The 22,025-nt window shown below is 43.6% G+C and overlaps 1 protein-coding gene across 2 annotated transcripts; it reads right to left on the reverse strand.

Moving 5' to 3' along the window:
* Nucleotides 1-790: 790 nt before the first annotated feature.
* Nucleotides 791-21,462, reverse strand: limk2 (LIM domain kinase 2). Of its 2 annotated transcripts, XM_023804364.2 has the most exons (16): nt 21,207-21,462; nt 20,428-20,524; nt 13,960-14,095; nt 10,512-10,621; nt 10,083-10,271; nt 9,694-9,799; nt 8,239-8,453; nt 6,621-6,807; nt 6,326-6,412; nt 5,912-6,043; nt 5,353-5,409; nt 4,916-4,981; nt 3,562-3,739; nt 3,136-3,191; nt 2,507-2,664; nt 791-2,309 (listed from the first exon to the last, which is right to left on the reverse strand). In XM_023804364.2, exons 1-16 carry the CDS (start codon nt 21,220-21,222, stop codon nt 2,144-2,146), a joined length of 1,956 nt encoding a protein of 651 aa, XP_023660132.1. In that variant the 5' UTR covers nt 21,223-21,462; the 3' UTR covers nt 791-2,143. The 2 variants fall into 2 exon arrangements, with proteins under 2 accessions (XP_023660132.1, XP_072565176.1); XM_072709075.1 differs by lacking the exon at nt 4,916-4,981.
* Between the last annotated feature and the right edge of the window lie 563 nt (nt 21,463-22,025).

The following is a 22,025-nucleotide window of genomic DNA, read 5'->3' on the forward strand; positions in this document are numbered from 1 at the left end:
TTCCTCCCAAGGTTTCTTCCTCTTAGGGAGTTTTTCCTTGCCACCGTTGCCTTTGGCTTACTCAATGGGGGGGTCCTTACGAGGCAGAAATGTAAAGCGCATTGAGACAATGTAATGTTGTGATAATGCGCTATATAAATAAAATTGAATTAAAATTGAATTGAATTTGACTTTTTGTTTTAAAGAGGTCATTTTTTATCACAAGTTAGGCCTGATATACAGCAAATACAAACAAGTATATATTTTTTCTATTCTAGAATATTCTAAATATTTACATATGACAACTGTTCAGGGTGAACAAGGTAACTAAAACGAGAACATGACGACCAACTATGCCACGAAAAGTGTGAAAAGAGCGACACCTAGTGGTAAAACACCAAATATCCATAGACTGCAAATAGAATCGCTAAAAATACCTACTGTATCATGAAGACAAATCAAGGGATTACGTTTGTTTTCAACATTGTTAGGGACCAAATCAGCCCCGAACCCCCTTCCTCCCTAAACACACATGGTACTAAATAATAATCAGGTAACACCATCTAATTTAAAAGGGCGTAAGTATTTTTTTCAATGACAGAACAGAAATTCTTAATGTGGTGATGTTGCTCACGTATATAACACTACAACCACGGTTGCTGGAGTCCATTTCTACCATTTCCGCATAGCGGATCTCTAGCATAGTTTGTTCATTAAACTGCAGATGAAGCTTCCGGACTTGAATTAATTGGGAACAATTTAAATTATAATGATTTTGTACTTTATTCAGTACGACCCACTCAACTCAAAGTTCTAATTGACTAATTTTTATTTTTTATTTCCATTTTGAAACACCAAGGAAGAAATTACTTCAATACAAAACATGCATTAAGGGATTGTCAAAACATGTTCACAACTTCAATGTTATGGTTTGTTCTTTTTTTTTTTAATTAAGCATCCTGTTTGGTGACAGAACACCATAGTGATACACAGGACAGTGGTTACAATTTGTACCGCAGAAACAAGGGTAGCAACTATAACAAAAATTATTCACAGGTGTTCGTACATGATATTCCATCTGAATGATTACTCCAGAAATTAATACACCCAGTTTCCTCTTGAAGCCCCTATACATAAAAACATTCTGTATATTTTACACAATTTGCTTTATCAAAAAATCAATCCAGTTTTATTCAAATCAGAACCACTTGGATTTACTGAAGTCCGTTTAAAAAAAAATAAAAAATAAAAAATTAAAAAAACAATAAGACAGTGATTTTCTATGGCACAGGAGATCAGGAAGTGTGGAAAATAACCCAAGATGAGTTAAACCTGGGCCACGTGTGCAAATTCTCCAAACAATTACACTGCTCCAGTTGACAATGGTGTGAGAAAAAGAGACTTTTCTGAAATTTTAAGGCGGGTGGGTAGTTATGTGAGCCTTAATATTGAACATTCCTACAAAGACACAATTAAATATTTATTATTTAAACCTGTGACGCCTAAAGTTCAAAGAACTTTTTGCTAAAGGGTCCCTATACTATAACAATCACGTCAGTGCGTTCGTTTAAGACGGTTATACGCTTGCCATGGCAACACCAATTGTCAACAAATGAGTCTGTCTAGTTTTCCACGGGGCTGTGCCCTCACGGGCTGGACGACCAGGTGTCGCCAGTAGCTACACTAGTCTTGGTCCAGAGTATTAGTGCGACCTGGACCATTGCGGATATCAGCAAGGTAGCCGACCCCACTTAGATAACAAAAAACAATATATATCACATTCACTTTGAGGTTAATACAAAACAAAGACAGTAAAAGGTCCCCAGCTTGGGGTCAAACTAAGAACCATTAAGTCAGAAACATTAAGACGGCGGCATTTTCACTGAAATAGTGGCACACTGCTTGAGGCATTAAATCTGGATTCCAGCATGAGATATATATAAAAAAAAACAAGTCCCATTACTAAGAGCAAGTAATTCCTGTTGAAATGCTTCTCTCCTCCCATCCTGTTTTTTGGCCCGTTTCCTGAAGGCTTCATTGTCCTTACGACAGGAGGACCAGTCCCACTATGTAAACACATCAAAGTCCATCGTGCCCCACGACATATTAGTGCATAAACAGACACGCGGTTCTAGTGTGTGTGAAGGGAGGGGGCTGGTGGGGGCTAGGTCTTGCTATCACCTTCTGTATCCCTCAGCCCTGCTCCGTGGGGCTCGTGGAGGTGTGGCAGACTCTGGTGCAGCTCCTCCAGCTCGGCGGGCAGAGGGATGCCCATCTCCTGGTTGAGGGCCAGGGCCTCAAAGCAGTCCTCCAGCTTCTCAAATGGTGGTCTGGAAGGGAAAAAGGGCAGAACTTAGGCTGAGCCTGGTGTTTATGGGTCATTAATATGTTAATTGATGTTAGAGGTAAATTCCTGTCTTTTAATTATATTCTGAATAAACAAAATAAATTAATTTTAATATGTTACCTTAGGTAAACACCAAGAACACAGACATGCAAACCAGTACCACTGACAGGTCCCACCCACCGGTTCTCAGGGATGAGGTCACAGCAAGTCACAGCCAATGGGAAGAAAGCAGGTGGGCTCTCATCTGGAAGGAATTTCTCCTGGAACTTGGCCACATTCAATCCAAAGTCCAAGGTTCTAGGTAGGCATTCTGGGTCTGCGTAAACCTGGCCAATAATCTGGGGAAAAGCATTTTTTGGTGTATTTTATGACTGCTTATTTTAGTTTGACTGGAATATGCAAGAAGGGCAGACAATACTAGGACAGTTACTACCCTGACACACACACACACAAAGAAAGAGAGAGAGAGAGAGAGAGAGAGAGGGAGGAAGAGAGAGAGAGAGGAAGAGAGAGAGAGAGAGAGAGAGAGAGAGGAAGAGAGAGAGATAGAGAGAATGGCCACCATACTGATAAAAGCCTCACAACACCAAGAGCTCCTTTCTTGGTTACTGGCCTATTCTTTTCAGTTTCCTTCTACAGTATGACCAGGGGCAAGTCAAGGTTATCACCACCACACAGGCTTCACAATTTACCGCAGGTGCCTTCACCCTTCGCAGCTGCTATTTGGGGGTGGAGAGGGGGTGTTCAACACAGGGTAACTGAGGAGAGAGATATCTGGGTTTTGAACAGGTGTTAAGGGGGGTTCTCACCTCACAGAGGACAATCCCAAATGAAAATATGTCCACCTTCTCGTCGTAGCGTTTGCCTGAGACACAAAGGGCTCCGTGTCAAGGGTCATTATTGTCATGGAGTGGCTATGATGTAACTGGGCCTTAATTTGTCATTTACTTTCTAGGAGAGTGAATATCCTTCCTATAGTATTTCATGCAATGGTGGAACTCCATTAAGATGACAAGATAATGGTTAAGGTTAACTTAATTATTCAACATACTAATGTGAGAATCAAAAGCTCATTTCATAGAAATATGTCCACCTTCTCGTTGTAGCCTTTGCCTGAGATACAAAGGCCTTTTGATGGGACCATAGAGTATTGTTTGATATCGCAAGCTTTGATACATCTTCCCATCCCGAGGATCTAAGAAGCTGGAGAGATGAGGAGAAGGTGTTCACCTTACCGTTCAGCATTTCTGGAGCCATCCAGTATGGGTTCCCCACCACAGTGTAGCGCTTCTTGCGGTCAATCCTCCGAAACATTCTTTTCTTGGTGTTGGGCTTCTCCGGAGGGGGGTGTTGGACCTTCTCCTCCACAACCAAGCGGGAAAGCCCAAAGTCGGCCACCACCACTGTGTTGTCCTAGTAACAGGGGGACAACTGAAATTAGGATATTTCCATGGCATTTTTGACATTGGTATCCAACTTTCAGCTACTCTGTGCCTAAGTGATCACCAGCCACTGGCAGTCATAAGCCTTCCAATTAAACACACACACACACACACACACACACACACACACACACACACACAGACACAGTAATTTTTAATAAATTGAAATATCCTAAGCCTAACATTTATAGAAACTACTGTGCATGTGCATCCTTAATTTCCATCAGGCTTTAGTGTACTTTGAGACAGCCATTGTTAAAACCAGAAAAGATGTATGACAGATAGAAATCTCTCTCATACATCTATGCCAAGTCAGCAAGTCTCATCTACTCCCCAGCACATTAAAACAAATGTTCTGGATATGCAGCCTCCAAGCTGGAGACGGGTAAAAAACAAACAGTGGCAGGATGTTCCAAGGAAATCCATATCTGTCTCAGATGTGATCAGAAATGAAATAATAATTGATGTGTTATTTCCTCTTTTGGTGTCCAACTGATAAAACTGACTGGAGTGCCAGTTCCAAAATCTCAAAAGAGAAAAAAAAAAGTTTCATCAGCAAAAATTGGTGTTCTGATCTCTTATGATGCACATCAAAATTTATAAAACTAAAAACCCAACACTTCTGTTTCTTAAAGACTCAGTGAGCTATAAGATTCCTTTATACATACATCCATCCATCCATCCATCAAACCCATACTCGAAGGTTATACTTATTAAAACAGTGATGATGACATGACAGGTAAAAACTGGTGCTATCTGACTGTTTCAAATTGACGTTCCCCTGACCGCCTCCAGGCCTTGCGGAGCTGTCTGGGAGGGGAACACTCCCACATTGATGGTGGTAAACACACTCGTAACAGCGGCCGATTGGCTCACGGGGATCTTCCCACGCTACACCGTGGTGCATGCTAGTCAGACACAAAAATCTCCTCCCTTGTGTGTGTGTGTGTGTTTTTTTTTTTTTAAAGGGGCCCACACTATGTCAAAGGCTCAGAAGCAAGCTGAAGCCTGTGTAATTATGGTGTAATTAGAAGCTCAGAGCAGTGGAATTGAGAACTTTCTGGGGCTACAGTATTTTTCCTGAGATATTCCCGGTTTTATGGATTTTCCCATAATCTGCATCTAACCAGGACAACGTCACACGTACCAGTTTAACCAAGCAGTTGTGCGAGTTGAGATCTCTGTGGATAATACTCCTTGAATGCAGATAAGCCTGGGACAGACACACATACACAAAACAGTAAACAAAAAGTTTATGTACATGACAATACCACAGAAGTTACAAATACATGGACAGATTTGACACAGACACACACTGCTTTCTCCGCGGGTTGCCTTTCAACAGACTTGTATTTGTCAGTTCAGACTGATCCCCCCCCCCACCCCCTGTCGCCATCCTCGTTCCCTCCAGTCTTTGTGCGAAACCTGAACCAAAGCTGCTTTGCTGTAGCAACAAAGTTGGTCTCCCTGGAGACCAGTAGGGACTGGGAGGAGGGGCATGTGAGCAACGTTAACCCTTCGCTTGACCACTTGGGGGCACACTGGCTTTTGTCGGAGCAGTTTCCAAGTGGTTGACCAGCTCACCATTCCAGAAGCAATGCCTTTGGCAAAGCTGACTCTCTGTTGCCATGGAAAGGGATCCTAGAAAAAAAAAGTAGCAGTGAGGCAAATGCCGCCTTGCATTTTAATCCAGCAGCATGAAAACATGACATATTTCCCCAACGACCAAGGTAAAGGCTGCATAAACAGCACAATAAAGCATTTTATAAATATTTCTACATAAAGACACCTAGTTCTGTGGCAATAACATGCATTAGAGTTAAACCCTGCCTACATCCCAACACACAGTCAGCATTGTGTGTGGACCTAGAGTGAATCCATTAGGGGTGTAAACATGTTATGGATGAAATGGGGCGGGGGGACATTCCCCCCAATATCAGCAGACTCCACCCTCCTTCCTAAACAAATGAATGAATTAATGAATAAAAAAAATAATATGAGCCTGTTTCATCTCTTTTTTTATGAATCCATGCATTACTGAGGTCAATTAGGTCAGATGGGGATGAACCCTTAACCCCCCCCCCCACCAATGTCAAACTCCTTCCACTGCCAGTGGTGTTAACACAACTGAGGTGGTACGCACCATGTCCCTGATGAAGTCCTTCAACGTTCCCCCCTCAATAAACTCCGTTATTAAATTCAGCTTCTTGTCCTTGTACAGCACACCAATAAACTTCAGGACGTGAGGGTGCTCCAGACTTCTCATGACCTTCACCTGATGAGGTCGAAGACAGTCATTCCGCAGCATTTCTAAGGCGTTCCCAGAATAACCACATCACCTGCCTTGCTTTCGGTCCCAGATTCCACTCCACGACAAATGGCTATAAAGTTCTTGTATGTTAGGATTACTTTTCTCTTGTGTACATGAAGCCTGAAGCGATCCATCTGTGAATGATATCCGACCTGCTTGTGATCCTGGACAATACCGTGTGCATGTGCAAAACCAACAGGCTACTTTGTGGAGTCACAGTGCTATCCCCAGAGCAGCGGCACTGACCTCCTTCAGGAAAGTCTTCTGCGTCTCCTCATCACAGCGAATGAGCTCCTTCATAACCATCACCTCCCCTGTAGCTTTGTGGGTCACCTGTCACAGCATATTGTAGCTGGTCACCATCATTTCTGTTAATTTTAGCCCAAGTAATACTTATCTAATTAAGATGAACGAAGAACAAAAGGTTGAATGACCTTTAAGTGCCTTTAAGTGAAACAGCTATAACTTACTTTCGCTCAGACAAATCAAGGAACAGCTGAATTGCCACAGAGCCTTAGGCACTGCCGGGGCAGCTGCGTACCTTGATGGCCTGGCCAAAGAAGCCCTTTCCCAGCACTTCGCCGTGGATCAAGTCACATGGCCGGAAGATGCGGTGAGAACAACTGCTCATGGAGCGCAGCGACTCTGAGCGCCCGATGTCCCCGGACAGAAGGGGGCGCTCCTTCGGTGAGGTCGGCCCGGGAGACTTACAGATACTGTTGCTGCGCCTGTTACCCAGCGGCAGCATTAAAAGAAAGGCAGAGCTCATGTTAATATTCATTTTATTTTAGAAGCTTTGTAATTTACTGAGAAAACAAATACTAATCTGAACCATTAACCAGTCACCTTACCGATGACCTTTCCCATTACTGGGAATACTTAAACTGCTGAAAATCATGGGAATATCCTGCGTCCAGGGCTGTGGAGTCGGAGTCGGAGTCGGAGACAATTTTGGGTACCTGGAGTCGGAGTCGGCAAAAAGTTAACCGACTCCGACTCCGACTCCTACTAAATTTAAATGGGAATTAAAAAAGTAAGTTGAAATGTCCCAATTCACAAACAGTCATAATGAACTACTTCTCTGCTGTAAGAATAAAGCCCAATGCATGCAGTGCATAATGTTACCAGAAAACGAACATGTCAAGTAACCATGAAGCATGCTTTTCATTGACTGTATGCGTCATTATATGGGATGTAATGCACAGGTAAGGTGCGGCACCGCTTTCCATTGTGTCGTGTTCCACTGTTACAGGGAACTGTGAACCTAGCCTAAAGCCCCCCATACATTTACAGATGCACTGCCGATTTTTCGGCCGTTCAACGAGTCATCACGCGTCAAATGCCTGAAAAATCATCTGGTGTGTTCTAAGCTCCGTCGGCTCCCCTTCGCTATGCGCTAGTGAAGGGGGCCGAAGGAGCCGAGAACACAGATCTCCCTACCTGTCTCCAGCAGAGGCTCGTTCTGCTGATCAGCTGGCCGGTGAGTGACACAATGCACTAAACTTCCGGCTGGCTGACAGAGGAGACAGCCACTGCAGCAGACAGAGGCATCACATTACTTTGGATGGGGGCGGTGGTCGAGATTTTCGGCAAGCTGGATCTGCTCGTCCATGTGGACACCCGCAATCTGCGGCCGCCAATCAATTGCCGCGATTGTACACACACATCGGTCGGTGGCAAAATCCTTGTTTTCATTGTGTTTGTCTTTAATCTGGCATTATAGTAGAGTGTTGGCTTCCTAGCCAGTAGTTCTGTGGTGAAATGACATGTATGTTGCCTTCCTTTCCTTCAATGGATGTAGAAAATACATTAGCATAGTATATACATACAGAGGAGTCGGAGTCGGGGAGTCGGAAGATTTAGAAACTGAGGAGTCGGAGTCGGAGCATTTATCTACCGACTCCACAACCCTGCCTGCGTCATTAAATAATTGTGCGGGATGTTGATGGGAATAAAGAATAAAATACGGCCACCTCCACTCGTCCTCTCTCGCCGGTTAACCAAACATTCAAACTTCAAACCTTGTACGTTTCCCTGGATTCATTTGTGTCGCAGACCTTTTCCAATATAGATTTCTGGGACTTAAACCAGCAGCCTTTTGGTTTACATATTACCTGCTGGTTAAGTATCACATCTCTTATTGTGACTTTGCCTTGTACCTTAATGACCTCCTGTTCAGGGTACAGTCGTCAACGGGGGCACGCCTCTCAAGAACAGCATTGGTGGGTGATGAGAGGCGCATCCGAGAGGTGGCGGGTGCCCCTAGACTCGTGTGCGAGGACCCCAGGCGGAGTCTGTCCAGCCGCTGCCTGACAGGGTCGTACTCTATGAGCAGCTGCAGTGTCTGACTGGTCCGGTGGATCAGATCCTTCATCTGGGAGAGCCAATGAGAGCAGAGGATCTTAAGAGTCCATCTCTGTGTCTCAGTCTCTTGCTTCCCTCCCTCTCGCTCACAGACACACCTGAACCTAATAACCCTTATTAAAAAAGTAGACCAGAATCACAAAATATCAGGAAACTGTAATTTTGAATATGATGCACATATAAGCAGTAGGGTACAATAAAAAGGCAAATGGCAAGATTATAGATGCATCACATTAGAATAAAGTCAAGGTGGGTCACCTGTAAACAATCAGTACAATGTTTCTCAGGGTGAGCACAAGATGATTTTCAGCATTACTACTGCCTGACCAGCAGGTGTCAGTTCTTCCAGGCAAAAGTTGCAAAGTCGACACCCCCACCCCCAAATCATTTCCTCATTCAACCAGCCCAGATGAATTGGTTTGTATTAAAAAACAGCTGCTAAAAATTTAAACACCGACTTCAAGCAACGCATTGGTAACTGCTCTCAATTATGTGCATCTGACATTGCACCAAAATACTTTATATTTACATAAATTCGTATTGGACCTTTTTTTTTTTTTAACTCTTTTTAAAATCTGAAATTTTTAATTGTGCATTCTGTGCTTAAAGTCACCTGCTTTTTCAAATGGGTGGAAGTTTGCCAGAATGGACCTAGAACTGAGCTGTGGAGGACTAGAATTACTATGAATCTAAGTAACTATAAAATTACATCTAATTACATTTACTATAAATTACTGTATTATGTACTATAAAAGGGAAAATGAAAGCATTCCATCTCAGTCTCCCAGATATAAAACCACCTTTGGTTAAAAGCAGATTAGGATTTAGGGACTTTCATTGTAAATAACAGGAGAAACCTGACTTAGGGTTTAGATCAGGAACTGCTGTGATTTATAAAACATGCAGATAAGACTCACATAAATGGTAAACAGCTCAAAGCAATGTAGCTGACAGATTCTGGATGCCACTTTTTCCAGTTTAAGTAGGCATGAATAAAAGGAAAATCCCGCAGACTAATGATGTGCTCCTCGGGAATCAGGTAGTTACCAAACTGATATACACAAAATGATTTTTACCTTCTAATTTCCTGAAAAGAAATGCTTAAGAATCATGAAAATTCAGGACAGCATGATCACTAGTAGTACTACTACTCGGGTTTCAACAACATAAACTAGCCCGCTATAATCACCCAAAACAGCCTTTTAAGGAGACATCTCATTGGGTGAAGGAAATGGAATTCAGATGCTCACCTCATCTTCCATTAATGTAGCTACAGAGATGCCATTGATCTCCAGAATCCGATCACCAACATGGATGGCGTTCCTCACTTCCGGACTGATGTGCATCCCTCGAACCCTGAGGGGCACAGAAGTGACATAACTTAACCGAACACACTAATAAAAATCATCTGGGTCTTTTATTCTCCTAAACACTGTCACCATGCAGAACAGAGTGACACAAACACACTGACACTGAGCTGGATACTAACAAATTCTGCATTGTTTGATCTACAGGTTGAGAAGTTCATTGGTTGTCGAGATACAGTTGATAGGACAATGTGCTGTGAAGCTAGGTATGGCTGAAATGAGCACCAATCTGCTTCTTGCCCTGTGCGCTGGTAAGGAGGGCACACACTTACTCCTTGACTTGCACAGTAGCCTTGCCGCTGGCACAGTCCCGTACCACGGACACCGAGAAGCCCCGCTTGCCGTTGGCGGCGGCCGGCATGGAGATAAAGGTGACGGTGTGCGGCAGGGAGTCGAGCGCGGAGTCAGCAGAGCGGTTCTCCAGCATGGGCGTCAGGACTATCTCCCGGTGGCAGCTCCCGCTGATGGAGGTCGAAGGAATCGTAAGGGGATCACAGTGACAAATCAGACAACTAGATCGGCTAGTACCTACGCTACTACAGAACGCAAATGGGGTTTTTAACCCTGGGAAAACAAAACAAAAAAACTCTGAAGTCTGAGTAAATATGGAGGGTGGGTGATAAACTACACTAAAAACTCCATAGGAATTTAAATGAAGCCGCAAAAGTAGCTCATTACCCAGCATACTTAGGGGCACTTACCAGTAAAGCTTGGAGCGTTCCACCAAGGCATAAGTGTCCTGTTCTTCTATGACCACTTTGCAGTTCAAACACACAAAGCATTCTGGGTGGTACTTGTACTCGCCTGCCACCTGGAAGCGGATCACAGAGACAGAACTCATGTATCGCCCGTCGTCTCCCAAAGGCGTTATGACAGGGAACGCTGGCAGCTGCCCCCTCCTCCCCGTCTATGTGACACTGGCAGAAAACCACATGGATGGCCAAGTAATCAGGTACGAGGTGAGGCAGCACCCCACAGCAGGCCACGCCTTCGCAGCCTTCTCTTAACTCTCGCTTTCTTTTTCTCGCACGAACAGCTTCCCCAAGTGCCATTCCATTCTGTGTCATCACACCCTGGACACTGTTTGAAAAACGCCACATTAGAGGACTTCATGCACCGCATCACTACATACTATGCATTTGTACTTTTGTACATATTTATTACAATTACTATAAAGAATTGAATCATGATTCTAAACTGGGTCCTCATCTCCTGGTATGTGGAAGAGCCTTCACTGGTCACTAGGAAGCCAGATCACACCCACTACTGGTTTCCCCCCCCCAATCAGGGAGCCACCATTCTCTCCTGACAATGTAGGATGATGACAGACATCAGAACAGAGACGAGTGCATAGGAAAGCCACCTTTCTGAGGGAAAGTGCAGGTAAGCAGTCTGCGCTGTGATGAGGTCACGCATGGGAGACCCATCTCAGCACATCGAAGGTGGTTCTCCAGCAATTTCCCCAGCTTACTGTCACCCTCTCTGACACACAACCACTCCAGCAGGAGAGAGCGCAAGGAAAACAAGCTGGGGGGGGGGGCGGGAGCCGTGGTTACGTAACCAAGAGACAAACAGAGGCACAGGCTCATCTTCACTAAATAACAGAGGTGCCCAGAGACGTCTGCTGCAGAGGACAATCAGATGTTATCTTCGTAATGCTTTACAAAATATAATATGCTATAGATCCAACTCAAAGAAATAACAGAAAGAGCCAAAACATGCACCAGAGACGACTACTAACAAACACTCATGGCTGTACATTGCAGCCAATCTCAGGTAACAAGGTGAGCTCCTTAAAGTGAAGCACTGAGCACCTCACTCACCTCATTAGCGCACAAAGGGCTGCTTCACTGTGTATTCCGCAAATGAGGATGAGGCAGTCGTCAGCGCTGGCCGCACAACCCTCTTAGGAAACAAAATGACCCAAAATCTCTTCGCCGGATTGAGGCTCACAGCCGCCTGGACGGCCCTTGCCAGAAATACTTGGCAAGCTGGCAGCCTGGCAGTGCGGCCAAGGCGGAATCGAAAGGCCTATTATTTGTCTTGGTTATTGAGGGACCTTCTTGTATGAGTTCACTTCAGGATCCACATTTAATTAGTTGTAAAAAAACAAAAACAAACAAGATTTAGCTGCGGCCGGTTGCGACAGGAAGTTCTCCACTGGTCGGATACCCATGAGCTCACAGAACCAGACCATCTGACCAACCAAGAGCCGCAAACCATTGGACCCCCAGTGACCCTGCTGAGGCTCCCGCGCCCCCAGTTTGAGATGCCTGAAAGCACATAGCGGCTGAGTAACCTCCGGATGGTCCCCCGTGCCTGCGGTCTCTCCGTGACAGATTTTTGATCTCTCATGACCATTAGGATCTCTGTGGCTACATTTCGATTATATTCATTTATTTCTAAAGAAGGGGAAAGTTTCACCAAAATCTCCGAAAATAAACTCTTATGCTATGACGTGTCAGTGTTTGGGGGTTGGATATTGTACCCAACTATGCTGGAATCATGGGGAGGTTGGGGCAGGCAAAATTCCTATTCTATGACAATTGAAACCAGTTTGCTATAGATAATTTTTACAGACCACCCCCCCTGAAAGTGCTGTCTGAAGATCTGCCTGCAAGAACAGCATCTCAGGTGGACAAAGTGGCAGGCATCGTTACCCATCCACCCATGTGTATGCTCATCCTGTAGAGGGTAACAAGGTACCCAGGGTGGGGCACCAGTTCCTCGCAGGGCTAATATGAGCACACACATACTACTGGCAATTTAGAAAGACTAATTAGCTTAACTGCATGCCTTTGGAGTGTGGGAAACCAAAGTACCCCCATTATTCAATTTGGGGAAAACAAAATTATTCTCTGACCTCTTCAAAGAAGGTCTTCAGTAATCCATCCATCTTCAAACCACTTCTCCAGCACAAAGATTGCAGGGGAAAGGCCTGGAGACTATCCCAGGCAGCAACATGAAGCACAAGGCAAGGGAACAAGGGAACACCCTGAAGCTCAGACACCAGAGGGCACATACTCACGCTCCCAATATCGGCAATTTAGAGATGCCGGTTCACGTAACTGCATGTTTCTGGAGAGCAAGAGGAAACTTCAGGACCTGCAGGTATCCCACACTATTTGGGGGAGAAAACACCAACCGCCCACAAAAAGAATGTAGGATTCAAAACGCAGGTGTGCAGCTACTGGAGGATCAAAGTCCCTCTTCTCAGGGAGGCAAGACCACCACACATGATCTTATTGTAATAACTCTGAAATCACTGAAGAATTATTCCAGTAGTGATATTGTGACAAACTCCATATTTCTCAGAAGGAATCTTAACCTGAACAAAAAGGCATAAATTTACAGATGAAGCTGTGACCATGAAACTCTGGACATGATTGATATCACTTAATAGCCCATCCAGTGTAGCCATGGCAATTCAATACAGTGAAAATGGTTGGAAACTGACAGATAACGTTCACTGGAAAATCCCCCCAAGCATAGTACTCTGAATGGGAAAGACAAGGGGGGTTAAAACAAACCATTAAGACATAGGACTGTATATGAAAAGGCTATTAAACCGTAGCCTTCCCCAACCAATATCTTCATTTGATAACAAACAATTAGACACATTAGGAAATAAAATCAAATATACACTTCAGAAAATGTTCAGCTGACCTCAGACGAGCTTCCGCACAAAAACACCCAAGTTACACATCTTATTCTTTATATTTTATTTTTATTTATTGGTTTTTATTTGGAGCAAATCATCCTGTTTCATGGTTAGTGACTCCCCCTAGGTTGGCAGAAGAACCAACCCCCCCCCAAACCTAGGGCTGCCTGCAGGACTGATAACTCAGAAGGTGCTCTATGCTGGAGGTAACACCCATTTTCGAGAAAAAGAAAACAAGACAAGACAGGGTCCCCGCATGCCAGGAGAAGGCGTGGATTCATCCTGTGACAAAGTGATATCTGGATAACTTTCTGAAGGCATTCCTCCACTTATGACAGAAGTGAGGAACACAGAGACAAGGATCAAGCAGTAACCAGGCAAAAGCCTTCTGCAGATCTGGACACGTAGCGTGTTTGTTGCCCACCATCTTTACATCTCATACTAGAATACACAACAGTTCCCAGCATAAGAACACAAAACACACTCACCATAGCCGGCCCAGTCATTAGCAGAGAGCATCCGTGACACATCTCGCCGAACTTCTCCCAGTAATGGCTACGGCAGTACAGCTTGCCGTCCTTCTCATAGTACCAGTTGGTCAGGTGGACGCAGCACTCCGAGCATCTGAATGGGGCGGGGGGCACAAAATAAGGCAGCTCATCACCACTGCATCACTATCATTTCCAGAGTTTTTCCATAAGCAGTTAGTTACTTCACATGCACATTTGCTTACTTGAGGCTTTACTATTAAGTGAACATTTCAATTAATAGAATTAGTATTTACTGGAACTGGTTAACATTTTTCAGGTTCATTGGCAACTGGAACCAGCAACCTTTTGGTTAACAGTCCAGATCCTAAACCACTATGCTACCTTTTCTAACCAAAAATCCCATCTTGTCATTTTTCCTTCAATCCAGCAGGCCTCCTGTTGTCCAAAAAATAATGTCCAAAACAATACACTACATTGTTATTCCTAATGTGTACATTTAATAATCTGATCTTTTTACAGGAACACTTTTTCCATGTGTCGACAGCAAGTTGTCGTTGCGGAGAGTTGTATGCTCAACGGCCATGCCACCCGCTGGACCTGATTATATACACTGATTCAGAAGATAGGTTGCAGAGATTAAACTAGGCTATTTATAGATCAGTGAAACCAGGAACTTTGAACTCCAGTATCATCAATCGATTTACTGTAAACATCTTATTTAGGAGTGGAGACCTGATGTTACAAGAGGCAGAACTGGACCTCATAAGAAAAACAAAATAAGCTGGCAGATAATGGAAAACCCCTATGTAGATCTCATTGCGATGGCAAGTGAAGCATGAATTTTGGACTTTTGCCTAGAAGCATAATGGTTTCAATTTCACACCGTCTTCACTTCCTCAACACTGGAAAAGGTCTGGCGTTCCAGTGAATTAAAGGGACATTATGGTAGAAAGGCACCTCTGGAGGCAGCAAGAGCTAATCAGCAAGATTAGTTCCAGAAACCATGCCCAGGGGCGTGAACAAGGGCATGCTCTAGACGCCAGCTCGGGCTGAATGATCACCTTTGTTTGCGGCCTCCTCCTCCTGTCACCGGGTATAAGGCCCGTGTTTCTGGAACGTGTCACAACTCGCCACCCGCAGACCAAGAAGAGGTTGGAACACAAAACTTCTGTATGAGCTATTTCTGGAATATTTTTACCTGAAGGTTGAGGCCCCCAAGACAGGCATTTTAAAAGAAGACTTCTAAAGAAAAAGACAGTTAAATTTCAATTTGCACTGACACCACAGCCCTGTACCTACGGGGAGGGCTAATCCTCAAGAGTGACGGTGTCAGTGACAGTGGAACTTAAGCTTGGGCTTCAAGAAAGGATAACAGACAAAAGCTGTTATCCTTATAAAAAAGCTTTTTATACCAGAAGTCATGGCAACACCTGGGCACAAGATCACAGGGAAGCACAAAAAACATGGATAGGGAATAATGAATATCACCATGGAAGGACAAAGGCCTAAAATAAGATGCAAAATCCAACTGGAAGTTAAAGTGAGAAAATGAGACCTAAAGAGGGCAGGATTAGTGAGCCCCAATCAATCACTGTCTGATTTGACCCAATGGGAACAGCTGACAAAGCAACCAATGGGAAGTGGGTCAAACCAACAGGTGACTAGCAGTGCCTTGTGAACTCACCAATTGCAAGCTTCAGACACACATTTCTCACGTCACTTTTAGAAATAGTTTCCTATAAGCCACCGCACCATCCAAAAGACACTTTATCATATTAAAAAGACAAAATCTGGCAAAAAAGGCTCATCTGGAAGACATTTGCAACCTGGCAAGAATTAACTTTCCATTAAAACCATTTTCTAAATATTAAGTTTTTAAAGAGCAGTAACGACAGATTGGGGTGCAGCTGTTACTTCTATGTGATCAAAAATTCATAATAAAATACCAAATACAAGCATCATAGATTTTTTTTATTTTTTTTTTTGAAAACCACAGGCTCATTCAGTCCATTCCAACTGGGCAAAACTGGCAAGTCTGGCAAACGGGGCGGGTGTTTTCCAATGAAGACGGAATGTTCTTTGCTCAGGATGCTCCAGATGCCGAAGGGGAAAGGAACACCTGTGTGATAAACTGGTACCTACAACCCACCAGGTTTCACCACGAGGTCCGGTGGGGCCCTGTCCAGGCCACATCGGAGGGTCTTATGATATTCATTCTTTGTTGGCCGATGGTACGAGCCCTCTCAGGGGCGCCTCCTACATCTTAGCCAAAACTCTTGACAGATATTCCCTCGTTGCCAACCAGTCTTGCCTTAAAGCTCCTTACAGGTTTAGTTCTTTTACAACGGCAGGAGCAGGAACGCAAACCTCTGGTGGAAGTCTGGCACGTCTCGCCCTGCAGAAACAGAACCGTCGTGGCTACGCGGGTCCTGAAAGCAGGAAGCTGCTCAACCTCTGCTGCAGCGGGACTCGGTGAAAAGGCCTCAGTGGTGCTGAAAGTCCGTCTGGATAAAAACGAGAGCGTGCTGTGGTCCGGGGAGTTGGCCGACTGCCCAGGTGCTGGGCGCCCTGCCGTGTCGGTGAGTCTGGGAGTGCCAGATGTACAACAAGACAAAACAAGCGTGGAAAAAGGCTGCAAAAAAAAGCCCCCCCCAAAAAAGAAAAGGCCCAAAAAAGGGATGAAGAAAAAGAGGACCCAATACCATGTACAAACAGAGAGAAAAGTAAGAAAATCTTGAAAAATCTGTTTTGTTTAGTTTTATGCTAATTTACTTACCCATTTTAATACAGTCATATTTTTAGTGAAGTAATTTAAGGTCAAGAACTTTAAATTAGGGTAGAATTTGGAGCCACTCAAACACTCCACTGGATATGTGAGGCAGCTTAATCCTCTACATAAAAAAGCTCTTAAAAAAAACCACGGGCAAACATCCAACTGCAGCAGTCCACCTTGGAGACCTTGTGGAGAGAGGGGACCCCGGACGGTAGAGGGGTCCCAGAGAGACGGCACCTGGAGGAGAAAGGACCCACAGGGGAGAGAGGTCCTAGAGGATCGGGGGCACCCTGAAGGGGAGCGTGTAAACCCCACGTTTTCTGTGTATACCTATGCAACAGCTGTGCCCTTCACTTTGACTGAACTTTTTTGTTTGGACCAGATTCTATTGGTTGGTTTTTGATCAATCATTTTTTTTACATAAATATCTCACTTCTGTTCTCTTGACCGAGTTCTTAACATATATGCCCAAATGTTCTAAAAACATGCCTCCTGTGAAGATGACATTCTGGTTTCTCGTAATGCCAAATTCTCCTCATATACACTACCCAGCACTCTCAAAGACTAATGTGCCTTCGCTGGATGAACGAGAATCAGATTCAGAGGTGAGAGAATGCCAGTTTGGGCAGTCACAGAGCCTAAGTGGCGGGGCCAACTGGACTCGGCCAAACGTCCTGTGTCAATGCCACTCACGGTAGAGAGAAACAGTAAGCAAGAAACCCATCAAGACAACCTCATACTAACACATGATCAACCAAAGGAACATGCATGTAATGTACTTAAAATGAACCGATGCCAGTCCTTTCATCGAAAAGAAATGTTACTTCCCAAAATCATTGAAACTGGATTATCTTTAACTTGTTCACTAGGACAATAAAAGTGACACCAGACAAAATAGCCCAACACCTGGTCAAATCCTCAGTCTGCTCTATTACACACAAATGCAAACTAAGCTATGTTTGACGTACAACAGCAAGCATGAGGAAAGACATATGAAGAGATCTATTTTTCACAGACTTTCCATTTAGCCACTCAACACTGACACCACCAAGTTTACTCTGTTTCCTTCCACCGGGTAAAGCAAACTACATAAAATAACTACATAAAATAACTACGTAAAATAAAACAAAAATTGCTGAAACATGAGCTATCAACCCACTGAGCTCATGACCTTATCAAAATAGAAAAAAAGGCGAGGGGCAGGTAGGAGATCAAACAGCAGCAAATCTTCTCCTCCTAGTTATTCCAGCTTGTTAAGGGAGGAATTTCCCTGGCTGCGATCTTTCCATATCAGACGGCTGGAAGCGGTTCAAAATGAACAGCCAGGCCAGTAAGGAGCAATGACCACAACATTCAGCAAACCTGAGTGAACCACAGAAAGGTCCGATATCTTAGAAGGTGCCGTCATCTTACTAGGCCCCACACCGACTCATCTATGAACTCAATGAGACTCAGAAAATAAAGTGTAGTTTAGCCATAACATCAACGCTATCACTGCCTGTCTAAGGCACTTTAAGGTTCTGCCAGCCATGTACTCATAGCCAAGTGCAATTTTCTCAAACACACACACACACTCACACTCACACACACACACACACACACACACACACACACACACACACACACAGCCTTCACTCCCAGACTCATGGGCCTGATTCGACGTCTGGGAATGTGCAACACACTGCAAAGCACTTCGGTGTGCAGTAGTGACCTACACGTTCAGCAACATCAAATGGAGGAAAGAAAATAAATAAAGCCTGGCTTGTCTATGCTTTCCTCACACGTCTGAGGAGGAATTCCTATTAATACAGCCAAATAAACAAACAATATTTGAGAGCTGGGAATTTCTTTCCCCATAAGCATGTCTGTTCTTGCTGGGTGTGTGTGTGTGGGGGGGGGGGATTAAAACACAAAATAGTTCATCCAGGGCATCCTTGCCAAAGATTGCGCTGTGTTTGGCAGAGAGTCAGTATGGTAGTACAACATGACATACGTTTTCTACAGAGTCGCAAATGTTTATAAAATAAGCAGCTGTGTGAGAGAAAGACTCTGGGGTACGAATGTAGCTGCAGAAAGGCCACTATCAACAGGGGAGAGAGACTCAGTTTGCTGGGTAAATCTGGACTGTCTGCGTGCCACCATTTCCTGCACTTAAAACAAACCCAGTCTGAGAAGAAAATTCAATTACCCACACTGTGTTTAGGGGAGATGAACCATTCTTTTTTAGAGTCTGAGAGATTCAATTATTCAATGCAAATAGAAAAAGGAATCTGCATTGAAACGATGTCGTTTACGCCGCTGTTAAAAAAATTGAAATGGCGGGACTCCATAAGACACTAGCATGTCTCCTGCATCAGTGTAGCTGACTGCCTCAGGACAGAAGCTGGCCAAAAACCAGCACTACATCAGTAGTCAGAGCCCTGTGGTGACCACCTGGAAAACAGCTGTTATTTTAGCTATGATTAAGCCTCTGGGTTTGGCACAGAGTCCAGCCCTTTTTCAGGTGAACAGACAGCAACACTGATTTGATTTAATACCAGGATTGTTATGCAACTGTGGGAATTCACTTCTGGATAAATTAACACTCCTATCGCACCCTTTGCAATTGCGCTTAAAGACTATGAGACAATACTGCAGGTGGGTTTGAAAGCAAGTTAAGAACAGCACCACAGACAAAACAGTGGCCCTAGCTAAACAGAAGACAAAAGACAATGGGTGACAGGAAATAACTTTGGAGGCAGATACAAGAGAAGAAAAATAAAATACATAAAGACACGGGACACGACAGGATGAAAAAATGTGGATCTCGGTAAAGGACTTCCTGTTCCGACAGCAACAGACACAGTGGTCTGTAATCAGCATGTCTGTAATCACAGCATCCAAGCAGAGCAGCATCTCTTACAGGCCAAATCCCCTTTTCCTGGTCAGCCCCAATTCCCTTGCTGTCATCGTTATACATTTTCCGGGACTTTATACCATGGTAAACAATGCAGCGTTTATTATGCCATACAGCATATTTACATTGCTTGATCCTGTCTTATGTACACTGGTCTTAATGTAGCATCTCACTATTTGTTTGAAACACAGTTCCTGCAACACTCATCACCAGCACGTGTTCCTGGTAAAAGTGTACTCCTGTTTTTGTACACCACCCATGCATTCACCTCAGGTTCCCTTAGAAATAAATCTGGTCTACAAAGCACACCCCAAACACTAACCCCATGAAAAGGAAAAACAGGATTTTCACTGTCAGAAATGTCCTAGAGTCCTTCAGGAATGTGCGCTAGCATACCGGCCATAATACATGCCTACAAGTGCAATACCTGGCGAGGCACACACAAACGCACAAAGAAAACACCATTGTTTCCAAAACATTTCCCCTAGCAGAGACACAATACTAACCATGCGCATCCACGAAACTGCAATTGAGGCTTACACTTAAAAGGTTACGTTCTCTGGTTTAAACGTTAAGTCTTTGGTTACTGTGACACATTCAATGGGAACTTATTTTACGTTATGTGTTACATTTTAAGTGGCTACTTTTCTAAATAATTATATAAATAATATCAGCCTGCATCAATTTTCTGGCACTATAGCACAATAATCAATACCACTGTGCACTGGAGGGCAGGTTACTGGCGCATTATACACTACAGTACTAATTTGGAAAAAGCAAAAATCCCCATACTTACTGGAAACAGCCATTGTGCCATGTTTCCTTTAAAACCTTCAAGTAGAAGCTATCCTGAATCTTTCCTCCACATCCAACACAGTGGAATTCCTCTTTACCTGTGACGGCCGAAAGGGAAAAGTTACATTTTTCATCACATTAAAAAAGACCTCAAAAATCCCCCGACCTGGACATATAGGTCTAGGACAGTAAATTAAAAACAAATACGATTATTACGGATGAGCAACACATACATCATGTTATTAATTAAAAACAATCCATCTTAATGAAACGTACAAGGAAAAAGTTTTGAAATATTACGCAACGCTTGAGGCGAGTATTGTAAAACATCAAATCCAACTCAAGAAGGAAAAACTACACACATACAAAACATTAATGTTCTTGTCATAGCTTCCATATCAGTTTCAGATTTGCTCCTTTCTGTCGCATCAGTGTAAATACATTTACCAGCATCTTCACCACTGCAATCAACATTTAAGAGCAGCCAAGAATAAACACCACATGACACATAAGAAACGCAAAATATAATCGCGACAATAGTAAATCACATTCGGCTAATATCTTCAAGATAATGCAAAGTGCGGGGGGCACTGTCGTGTCTCGACTTCACGACTGTACGACTAGTAAGCATTTTACACTGGATCATTAACAACCTACACGTTTCGCTCGCAGTTCGCGAAATCAATGGCAGCTTACAGATCGAAATCTATGTCTGCGCGAAAAGTTTTAAGTCTAGATTTAAAAGTGCTGTTTAATACTACAGGGTGCTTCGTCACTCACCTTCCAGTTCCTCCATCTAATTGCTGGCCACAATATTTCTCTTCTTCACATGATGGTCCAGTCTTTTCTCCAAATTACTTTTTGTATTGATTTGAATATTCGCGACGCGCCATAATATATTCCTTATTCAGTCGCAATGTAGAAAAAAATGCAGTTTGCAGCTGAAAAAGTTACAATTTTTAAAGCGTCAGCTATAAAGTCTCTCGTCGGTAGAATGCATGACGTCATGCAGTTAGCATTCCAGTACGGAGACCGGAAGGGATCAAACAGCAACACCTGGAACGGGATTGTAGCCAAACCGCTCGGTATATCTTTACTGCTACTGCAGCGCCACTTATCGTCCACAGAATGGAAAATACATAAGTGAAGCGTCCATTACTGATACTTCATAGGAGTTACTGTATGTCGCGTTAAGCGAGTGGGCTTTCCATGAAGTTATAAAACACAAATCGGAGCATGAGCATTAAACCACAATGCATTTTTAAAGATAAATATTCATTAATAATCTAGCACTAAAAATGTTAGTCTAAGTAATAAAAACACCAAAGACGTTGACAGGACTTTTGTATATCCATTGTGATGGGTGATACAATTAAATGTTGTTTATAGAAAGCCTGTTGTATGTGCTGTATGTTAGTCCCAGTGTAACCCACTGGGAACCGCATGGAAAGTAGACAAAGCCATTCGATGACTCAAAGAGCACAATAACAGAGATCTGGCGCCATTATTTACAGATTTCATGTTGCCCATACAATTAACTGTGCATAAAATGCAAACTCTCCATCGTAAACGGTCTGGTCAAGCGCATTGTGACCAGTT

This window comes from Paramormyrops kingsleyae, chromosome 2 (genome assembly GCF_048594095.1).
Source record: "Paramormyrops kingsleyae isolate MSU_618 chromosome 2, PKINGS_0.4, whole genome shotgun sequence".
NCBI classification, from domain to species: domain Eukaryota; kingdom Metazoa; phylum Chordata; class Actinopteri; order Osteoglossiformes; family Mormyridae; genus Paramormyrops; species Paramormyrops kingsleyae.